Source organism: Pleurodeles waltl, chromosome 6 (genome assembly GCF_031143425.1).
Source record: "Pleurodeles waltl isolate 20211129_DDA chromosome 6, aPleWal1.hap1.20221129, whole genome shotgun sequence".
Classification (NCBI taxonomy): Eukaryota; Metazoa; Chordata; class Amphibia; order Caudata; family Salamandridae; genus Pleurodeles; species Pleurodeles waltl.
In genome coordinates, this window is record NC_090445.1 from 365,403,367 (window position 1) to 365,414,428 (window position 11,062).

Below are 11,062 nucleotides of genomic sequence, written 5' to 3' on the forward strand. Positions count from 1 at the left end.
ACTCTGGCATTCTAGATAGATGCCTGCCTTTTGAAAATCAGTCTTAGTCCTACTCCCAGAGGAACAGTCCATCTCTCACTGCTAGGCCAGCTCACCTCATGATGAGAACACAAGCAACCCCAGACCAGTTTCTACCTACTTACGGTTCATCAGTGAGGGACAGCCCGAGTCTGGTGGCACAGTGAGCACAGGAACCATGTTTGGGCATACCTGGCACACCTAAGGTCTCTACTACAAAAAAACAACAAGGTGATGGAAGTAAGGGTTACATTAAACTCGGCCACTGGTGATACCCTGTACACCAATCCAGACCTTTTTTGTATTCTTAATTGTTATGCTGTAAGTGCCATGGGTATGCCTGGATGTGAGGCATGTGCTCACTGTGCCTCTGGAAGCAAGCTGCACCCAACCGAAGAGGCCCAACTAGCCCTAAACCGGTCTTGAGTTGCTTGTGTTTCAGTTCAGAGAATAGAGTGCTTGTCAGTTTGAGCTTGACTGTTCTTATTGAATTGACTTAGTCGGCAAATAAACAGATCTCTGGATCGTGGCCCAAGTAATTACCAGTACCTGAGATTAATTCAAGCATTCCATTCATCACTTTTTTTTTTTCACTGAAAGAACGAAGTGCTGCATAATACCTTCTGCTACTGAAGATTTCCAAATATTGATATTTTAACCACCACATACAGTAGCAAATGCCTAGGGTGAGCATCATGATTTTACCAACTGATGGCAAAGCAGAAAAGCCCATTTGATTAGCTGGTCAGTGAATTTTTACAAGCTTTCCTGTTGACCCTCCTCCACATATTGGAATGACCTTAGAAGAGGTTGTTTCGAGACTGGATCTTCCCAAGCATCAGCACTGGATCCTATACTCTATCTTTTCATCATTGAGCTTAGCATCCGGGCTCCTTAAAATTTTCACATGAATACGTGGCTTCTGTGAGCATATTCACAGAAGCATTAGACTTTATACCAAGGCCTTTTCGACTTTCAAATGGACTCTGCTGAGTGCCAAAAACGGGCTGTGCTACACTATTTTATGTGGCCATGCCATGTCTGCAATTATCCTCGATTAATATACATCTTGCAACCACTTAACAAAACGTCCCTGAAAGACCTGTGGTTTTTTTTCAGAGTTGCTGTAATTCTTAGACCCTAACAAGCAAGTGTTCCCAGCTACCATAAGAACTTATCTCCAAGGGCACTAAAAATATTGCTATCAAAACTCCTAAATACCCAAGATCAGTCCTTGAATAAGGTGACCTCCCTGCAGCCTGTTTCTTGAGGCAGCATTAGTATTAGTAGTCCTTTATTGAAGGTAATATATCTTCCTAACTTTTGTCAGCATCCTTTCACTACAGCAGACACTAGAGTGTTTTGTGTTTCTATGTTTCTAGAACTAAAGATGATCCCAATACCAAACTGCTTTTTGGTAACGTATGGGCCATTTCGAGGACGTTTAGCCACATCTAAACAGTTTGTTTCTCAGTTGATAGTTTAATTTGTTTTTTGTGCTATCGAAAAGGAAATAAATAATAAAATCCTATTCTGGAAGGGGAAAAATAATGCAGGGATTTGTACTGCGACCACTTAGATGTCTACAAATACTTCTGCATACCTTGACATAGATGACAAGCCTGATGCACAAGTTGGCTTCCTTAAACTGGCCTTATTAGGGGACCTCTTAAATGATATAACAACCACCATGATACTTTCTCATCTGCTATGTGGGGACATAGGCTTGCTGTTATACTCAATGTTTTTACTATCATTGAAGATCCCATTAAAGAGAAAAAAAACACGTTCGTTCTAGTTATTATTCATGGGGATTTTAATTGAATTTGTAAGCAACTTTCCGTTTTGCCAGGTGAAATATCGGGATGATTTTACTAATAGAAACAGGATCCTGAGATCCTATAAAAACAAACTGAGGTAACTACCACTGTAGGCCATGATAAGATTTTGTTGCTGCTGGATGTCTTAAAATAGCAGTGGCATTTTCTAACTCATGAGCCTACTGCATTTCTGCCTACACTATCCTTTTTTTTAAAATAGTTTGTGGAAGGTAGTAGTTACTGTTTTTACATCAGTGACTTTGAGTTCAAGTGCAGTACATACATTTCTGACACATAAATAAAATTGTGCCTAATTAGCTTGTAGGTACGACACAACATTGTTTTACATCTAAGTTGTACTTTTTTGAAATCGACAATTTTATAGTTGTTTGTTTAGAAAATGCTCCCAGATCCCTCAAAAAGGTGGAACTATTGAAAGTCTGATTTCAGTAGATGTCTCCATAAATGAGAACTAAGATTGGGCGTAAGTAACGTTTCCTTCATCATCGTCACTGCGAACATTTTCTGTACCACACCATGTATTTTAAACTCGCACACCTAAGGCACCTTTCCACATCTTTGTCAGTGAAATCATACAAATTCGAGAACATAGCATTATTTTGAGCTTGAGCAGGCCTGGGCAGAGAATGCAACAATCCACAACGCTGCCAAGAAGTCTTTAGTTATTGGAGGCAGGAAGACGCTTGCTATAATTTGATAAGAAGTTCATATATATGTTTATGGCAAGAGAGAACCTGATGAACTACAGTGAAGGTGAAATAGTTCTTTGTATAGGGAGAAAATTTGGTGATCCTACGTAGACACAATGTAGCTGTTTTTGGCAAGACATCCTCCTAGTTTCGTTTGGTGTTGTTGAGGTGAAAGTTTAAATTTTTTTGTCTGGTTAATATTCACTTAATTAAATTATCTTGAGACATTGGGGCTGTTGGTGGCCGAAGTCACTCAGGAAGATTAGACCAAAGACAATAGCATCCTTTATTGCAAGGATGTGATGTGGTCACACTCATCTTCATACAGCATTTGAAATATCATTGTTGGCTCTAGGCTGTACTAAGGTCCGTATTTCTAGGTCGGATTCCCCGAAATATCCCTCATTTTGGCCCGGACTTTCACCTGAGAATTTTGACCGGTTCTAGTAGCTGAAAACACAGGTTGAAAGTAAAAAAAACAGCAACTCATATTTCGGATGGGGCATGTAACTTTTTACCAGCCTCATTATCATTATTAAGAGGTCTTTTGTCATGTGGGCCTATGTTACTAGGTGACGTCACTGGGTGGCATAAGACTAAGTTGTGGCACACAAGAACTTTGCAGCTCAAGATGAGAGGGGCTGGATTGACTCCAAAGCTTTGAGTGACTAGAATTGACTTATTGAGGGTTGTTTCTGAAACTGTGGACCTTTTGTAGCCGTAGAATACTGCTGAGGTTACACCAAAGTCTGCATGGTTGTTTGAGGCAGAAACTCGCCTGGTACTGTTAGAATGAAGACTATATAGCTCTTGTTGGTAGTAGGAGACCTTGTCAAGATACCAAGAAACCACAAAGTTATTTGTGACAGATGACCCGGCATGAACTGCATTCCCTGACCACCTTTATATTGTTTTGCCTCTGAACGGTAAAACTATGCATTCAGGCAGTTCGGCGTATAAAGCAAATTTTACACAAATTATGACAAGGTAGAGCATACCATGGTGTCCATTCACACTAGAGGTAGCTGCCTCAGAATCCTGGTCAATGGTATCTTTTTGTTTGGCAAAGTATGCTTTCCGCCTTGCGCTTGAGTCAGTTTAAAAGCTACATTTTTACTATGAGACTTTTTGAATATTTATGGGAAGACAAACACCTTTCTACTAATTCTGTCTCCCTTCTCAACTTTTCCTTTCTTCCCTTCCACCTAGGCCAACGGCATCAAAATCGGTCCACAGCAGTCCATCACACAACCACTCGGTGGCGGCAATGGTCAGAGCCCACAGGGAGGAGGAGGAGACTCACGGTGCTGCTGAAAACCAGTCGTACTCGAGCCTTCACACTAAATATCATTGGCTCCTTTGTGCCTCTCGGACCTCTACAGAGATATCAGGAGAGATTCTCTCCACAGAGTTGCCTGGAGCAGCTTCTCTTAAATTCCTGGTCACATTTCAAGAAGATAAATCCCTCTTGTATGTCTCTTTCCCACCTCTCCTTCTGCTGGATTGTGGTTAACAGATAAGGATGTCATGACCCCACCCAAGCTGTAAACAAGAAATAATCTGGTGGGCTCTTGTACCTAAGAAGAGTTTTTTCCAGGTGGGGGCGCTGCCGTCTCTGGCATTCCACTACATGTGTGGCTGCACTTCATATCTTCACTAAGTTTACTTTTATATATATATATTTTAAATATGTAACTTTATGCATTTTGAAGTATTTTTTTGTGTCCACACCTCTCCTTTCCTGGTAACTTAAAGATAAGCAGTTTACGGTTGCCAGAGTACCATTACTTAATTAGCTGTGTTTTGTGTTGTCAATGTGAATTTTCATGTAGGAGGTGGTGTTTTCGTTTTACCTTGCCCTCCTCTGTTTGTTTTCCTGCTCATTGATGCCCTTGTACAATCTAGCTGTTGGACACCTATCTTTTGTTTTAAGTCCGCACCTACCATTATCATTGTGCCCCAGCACCCGTACCTAGAGGCGCACTTAGATTGCATGCAACCTTCATTGGTTTAAGACTGCAGTCGCTGTTGCTGTACATTTCACTTTCACTTTATTCCAACCTTGCTGAACAAATGTGTGTTCTCTTTTCATCCCTATGCTGAGATAGGTTTGTGCTGCTGCTGTGACTGTGTGCGTGCTCATGTTAACGTGCATGTCTCCCGTAGTTGTAGGAAGTATATGCACAAGTGTCTATTAGATCCATTCTCCTCCTGTGCATAAACTCTCTAATTGGAGGCAGTGTACATCTTAGAGAATCTGCCTGCCCTCAGATAATTAACACACTAAGCAATCTACTTTATGAGTCTATATTTGCTCTCCAACATAAAACATATTTGTGCAGTGCTGTGTTTTTCAGCTGTATTTGTGTTCATCAGTAGATGGACAAGGCCTACATGCATTTTTGTCACAGTAGATAACATACTTTGGAAACCACCTTACTGGTGGGATCACGTTTGTTTTTTCTGAACATAATTTGACTCCCCTCCTCATGGCACCTGAGGCCGCATACTCGTTAGTCGAAAATACTTGTGCATGCCTTAGCAAGCTTGTACACTGGGCATCTTAGTACAAGGTTGCCTTTGTGTTTCTGAATCTTTCTTCTTTTCATGCATATCTATTGTTCTGCACTTTTGTCTTTGTATCCATCTGCGCTAGTAGACCAATGTTGTCAAGTAGCCTTTCATGTCAGATGTCTTTATTTTGAGATGGTATGTATGTTTTTGCACTGCTGCCCAGATTCATAGGATTTGTTTATTCAAGGCAAAATGTGAGTTTGTATCGCTGAGTGTGTCCTTCCTTTCATGTTTGTTGGTCTCTGAGCGTATGCCCTTGTGCGTTGGACCAGTGTCTCTATATGTGTGTTCCACACGTCCGACTGACCAGTGGCTGCAAATCTTTCAATACTCGACCAAGAGTGGAACATTCCCAAATAAGTCAACCGCACCCCATTGTGCTCCGTTTGCCTATACTCCTTTTTCAACCATGAGGGTTGGGGGTAAAAATGTGGCAGGAGTATATCAGAACTTTCCTATTTCTGATCTGTGCGAAAGAAAGATAGCTAAAAGGGAGGGCTTTGGCTGCATCCTCACAGTTTTTCTATCGCCACATTCTTTCGAAGCTGGAGCCAGCATTACTGCTTGCTGTCTTGTGGGTGTTTGTTTTGTTAAAGTTGTCTGCATTCACCTGTAAATGGTTAACTACAATAGAGAGCTGAAACACAGAGCGCCCAATCAAAACTCTGAATGCTACTGCAAAAAAACGCGTTCAAAGATTTAAGAAATTTAAAGATAGAAATGATGGGCTGAGGTGTGGAGGAAGGGAATTCCATGTGATTCAGTAAGGAGAGAAACATCTGCCCCCAAGACATGCATCCATATGTCTAAAGATGTACTATCCAAAAGCTGTAGATACACCTAAAGACCATGCACCATCATGCCAAGGACATTTCTAGTCCTGTTTACTCCCTAATTCAACCTATCTTTGAGCAGGTATAGTACCATCTAGTCTGTAAGAAGGGGTGGTCACTCACTTACCCAAAAAACGAAGATCAGACCCAGAGTTTCGGTCAAACCTCAGACCCATTATCAATTAGCCTGTTCGATCTTAGAGCAGGAGAAATTAGTGTCTGGGATACTTAAGAAAAATCTGGACAAACACATCAATATAACTGCCTTATGTAATAATCATTCCCTCTGAGGAAGCCAAACAAGCCTTTGCTTCCTAGGCAAAGTAAACAGTAGATACAGTGACAATCTGTTATGTGGTTTAATAAAAACCCACATATGCAGAGAAGAAAATAGTAACACAAATGCTTACTCTTTGAATAATTGTTGCTCCAGTGAATTGCGAAAAAAGACTCAAATATAAAGTACAATTTGGGTGTATATGACTGAATGTGAATCTAGTTATTGTAGCTTCGACATTTCATCCCCTTATGTCTCATATTTATCCGAGATCTTCCTCCGGACAAAAAGGTAGCACATCTAATGAGAAAAACAAAGGGAACATATCTTTGTTGAATGAACCAGTAAAAGATGGGGGGTGGCTTCACATAGCCAACTATGCATGTGTTACACTTAAACCATGAATGACAAATGCTCTGGATCAGAAAGATGCTTCAACCATCCCCTTATGTTGTCAGGATGCAACTCGATAACCTTACTGGGTGTTCCCACCATGTGAATAGGATTGTGGAATTTGTTCTTATTTTTCAGAGTATGAGTTGCATCCTTGTTTGGTCAAGCTAGGGGGGGGATAGTGATAGTGGCAAAGTAGGTGCCCATGCTGCTGATTAGAGGACACTGGTTGTCATAAGGCAGAACAGTTCAGGTCATGCCAGTGCTTATTGAAACGTGTTCCAACTATGCCTGCTCAGTGCACCAAGGGAAGCAATACTATCAGATATCATGGTGTTGACATGCCTCTGGAGGGTTGTGTGTGTGTGTGGGGGGCACTTAGGTAAGTAGGCAATGCAGAAGACTGGCACATTTTAGCCCAAAACATTTGTAATTTGAAAATTACCAAATCAAAACCCATAAAGCACATTATTCTATCCCATAGGGATGGCACCTTAGTCACAATGTTGGCTTGGTCTTAGATTTTGCACGGGTCCATTCTTAATTATTTTTAGGACAAGCTAGTGAGTGATAAGGTGTTTTCTAGGATGGATTGGAGCAGTGAGCTTTTTCTTAAGATATTGACATGCTCCTTAATTGTGATCAAGCTGTTACGGATATCCTTGAATTTAGAAGGCTATAGGCCAATACATTCTGCCAAAAGTCGTGGATATACTTCTTCCTAAGGGGGAAAGCAAATTGAGCTAATAAATATACAAATAAAGCACAGTGGCATCCTTTTGTTTTGAGTATGATTCAAAAAATGCTTATGGTCACCAACGTGGTTTTCCTGTGGGCCAGCTATGTTTTCAACTGATAAATGCTTTTTGGTAAGCATTGTGATCTAGAAGTTTGCTTCAAAATATAACTTGTTACCAGAAAACCTGGGGAGCAGTTATAATTTTAGAGGGCTCATGGGGCTTTCTAGTACAGTAGTCCTACACCCAATAGCCCTGTGGCCAAGAAGAAGACAGAATGGGCCATTTCTGAACATTTTATTCCCCCATTAGAGCCAGACTCTTCCTTTTACCTAATATTCTTCTGGCTTCCACTGGGCACCATGGCTGGTTAACAGCCTTTGTTCAATATAGTTTTAAGTAGAGTCTCTAATGGTTTTACTATTCTGACCACCTGGTTGGGACAGCATGAAACAAGTGTAAGGAGTAACAGTAAGAGTAACTGTGTTGGGTTCAACTATAAAGTATTTTTAATCTGACATACCAGACCTATCAGTTAAAACATTTTCGTTTTCTTTGTTGGTTTGTTATTGAAGCATGCAGCCCTATAAAACATGTTCCATGATAGGTTATTGGTTAGCAAGCAAGAAATCGGAATGACTGAAGTTGAAACAATCTCAGGCTGGTGTGAATGGACTTTACTTACTAGGTCTGCACTCACCACTTCCTCTTCCTTGGTTTTGATCAAATAAGAACGCCAAAGATTGAATGGACACCAAGGTTTGTTCACTCACATTTTCTTTTTTCTTGACCTCTTGGTCTGCTTACTTTGTCCTACAACTACATATCTAACTGTACACATGTTAAGTTCAGAGAAGAGTAAGAATTATCAGTTTACATTAAATTTGGATTTGTTTGCTATACAGCATGAGTTGTAGTCTTTTGTACAAATTCCAAGCATAAGCTGCACCTGGGGAAGGAACACATGCACAGCACATAAAATCTTAAGCCTTTCAAATATTTGGTATTCCCAGATATGCATTCTGTTTTTGGAATATAATGTCTGTGCACCACCAGTTAATGAATTTTGATGCTTTTGTATTAATTCCCTACTTATATTCCTTATTAGTTTACTTTTTTAAATTGCAAATTGTTATAAATAGCTACCAAACAAGTTTCACAGAAATATTCTTTTACATGGCATTGTTCTAATGAATAAATATATTGGCATGTTGCCACGACAAAGAGAATTATTTCTTGGTGCTTGAGTAATATATGTTGTCTTCAACTCACTGTTCTTTCTCTAACCAACATGTTCATGGTAACATGCACAAACCTGCAGTAGTTAGTGAATCTGCGGAGCCATCCACTCATATTGTAAAATTGCTCTAAGTTTGGGAAGGGCTGCAACTTACCATATGCATGCTGGTTTTAAGATAGACAGTGGTTAATATTATCGTTCCTATGATTTGCTTTCCTGGGTTATAATAAATAAGGAAACTAGTGCTCTGATAATAATAAATTATCATGAAAAATGACCAAAGGTACGTTTTTTTTATACAAAACACCAGTCTTTGTTGTTTTCAACGATGTGTTCACTGCTTGTGAGGTAGTTGCGTATAATAGGTCACATGTACTTTATATGAAACTAGAGTGTTTGACTTCTGTGCATATGTGTGTGTCACAGAGAGAGAGATAGTGAAGCATTTTGGTATCCTCTCAAGTGTGCAGTAGTCTGTTTTATCAGGATAATCAAGAGTAAAGATTTTGGGGAGTAATTTAAGTTGGATGGATGCTTTGAGGGGCCTACTGTGGGTAGAATGTACCATGCCACATGTTAACACAAGGGTCCCACTATTTGAGGAGGCGTGTGTGAGATGGCTTATACGTTGGTCTAACTACTTTGTTCTGTAGCAAGGGTCGATCTGGAATAGGAGACCCTACTTTGGGGGATTGCTTTCCCTCCTTGAGAAATAATTTATTCTAGACTGGTTGATGCCACCTTTCTCTCCCCCCTTTCTTCTTGGCAACCCTGGAAGCTACACTTCATCTGTGACTGTGATTATGATTTTTCCTCTAGGCTGGAAACCATTTTAACTATTGTGAGAGGGAACCTTAATGCCCAGTGCACAGTGAGGAGCTTACCCTCCTGACCATGAGATGAAGGAGCAAAGCCCTGTGACTGAAACCTACATGGAGATTGTCTTGCAACTCTGTGGCACTTTATACTAATCCGAGATTTTTGTACACATTTGTATCAACTGTCTTTCAGTCTCAGAGGTGCCTTTTACCGAAAGTCGTAGGTGGATGTTTCATTGGCTGATGCTGGTCAACTTGATTTAGAAACCATCAACACCATTCTCATTGCCATAACTCTTTTAAACATACCACATTTTAAAGGTGCAAATGGGCCAAATTCCTAAATCCCAATTACTCAGTTGCTATAAGAAACTAATAAGTTCATACACCAAGTTCAGTGGGTGCCCCTGGCACTTCAAGATTTAAACAGTGACCAGCTGCTAATGAAATATGACCCCCCCCCCCTCTACATTTTGGTATCATGAAGAAAACTACTGTTTGTGCTAACACATTTCCAGCGACCATAGTCATGCTTTGTATCTAAATGACTTCCTTCGACAGAGGCTTTCTCTGAAGAATTGGGGAGTTACTTCACAAATAAAATATTTAAGATTTATTGTTCTTTTGAGGCCGGCCCAATCTCCTTCTGAGGTACTTCCCTGGCTCAATAGGGGCCCTTCTTCAGATGCCATCGTGCATCTAGGAGCTTTTGAATATTTCACAGAAGAACAGGTCTCAAAGTGGATGATACAGACTAAGTCAGGATCCCCTTTTGATACTTGCCTTGATTTTATTTACTCTGTTAGTTGTTACCTTCTGCCCCTATTTTACTCAGATTTTTAATCAGTCCCTTGACTAGGCTACTTTCCCAGAGACCTGGAAGAATTTAATTGAGCCCTCCATCTATCGGCTCATATCACTTCTTCCTTATATGGCAATAAATGTAGATAAATTAGTGAATAGGCAATTGACAAATTTTGCACTCCCTCACACCCGCTCAGACTCACACACCCACTTTCAGACTCATTCCAACGCACATGCACCCACTCACAGATCCACTGACAGAGGGCAGACCCTGGGGCCAATCTGTGCTGTCCACAGCCAAAGGAAGTGTGTGGCTTGGGATTGGGTTGTTATAAGGGCTTTGCTGCAAGGCCTGGCTGCCGGCCATGCTTTGTGACAAACCCCTGCATGCGCTGCAGGGGTTGCAGTAACGTATAATAATGAAAATTGCTTTACGTAAAAAAAAACAGAAGTTAACTGGGGACAAAAAGAAAGGTTACAAGGACATTGTAGTTAGGTTCTGAAGTTACTCGTACAAAACCATAGAAATTCAGCAGTTAGAGTTGTTTTCAGTAACTATAGCTCGCACCCTAAGGTAACTATAACTCGCACCTTCGCCATGGACAGCTAATTATTCCACATATTATATAATTGATGAGATGTTGTATGGCATCTTTGATATTATCACTGCAACATTTCCAGTAAAATTATTGATAAGAAAACTGTGCATGGTAAGTCCACAAGTTACAGTTACCTTAGGGTGCGTGTCAAAATAATCCAGTATAATGAGCCAAATGGTTGCGTCAGTCATGGCCAACTGGGACAGTTGTCCCAAAGTGGGGGGAATTTCACCCCATTA

General features: G+C 40.5%; 1 protein-coding gene across 1 annotated transcript in view; it reads left to right on the forward strand.

Moving 5' to 3' along the window:
* RAB2B (RAB2B, member RAS oncogene family) overlaps positions 1–8,884 on the forward strand; it is a 60,610-nt gene extending 51,726 nt beyond the window's left edge. Inside the window, exon 8 of the mRNA XM_069238268.1 lies at positions 3,758–8,884. Within this exon, the coding sequence (XP_069094369.1) occupies positions 3,758–3,862 (105 nt within the window). The 3' untranslated portion in view covers positions 3,863–8,884. The remainder of the gene's footprint in view (positions 1–3,757) is intronic.
* Positions 8,885–11,062: the final 2,178 nt, after the last annotated feature.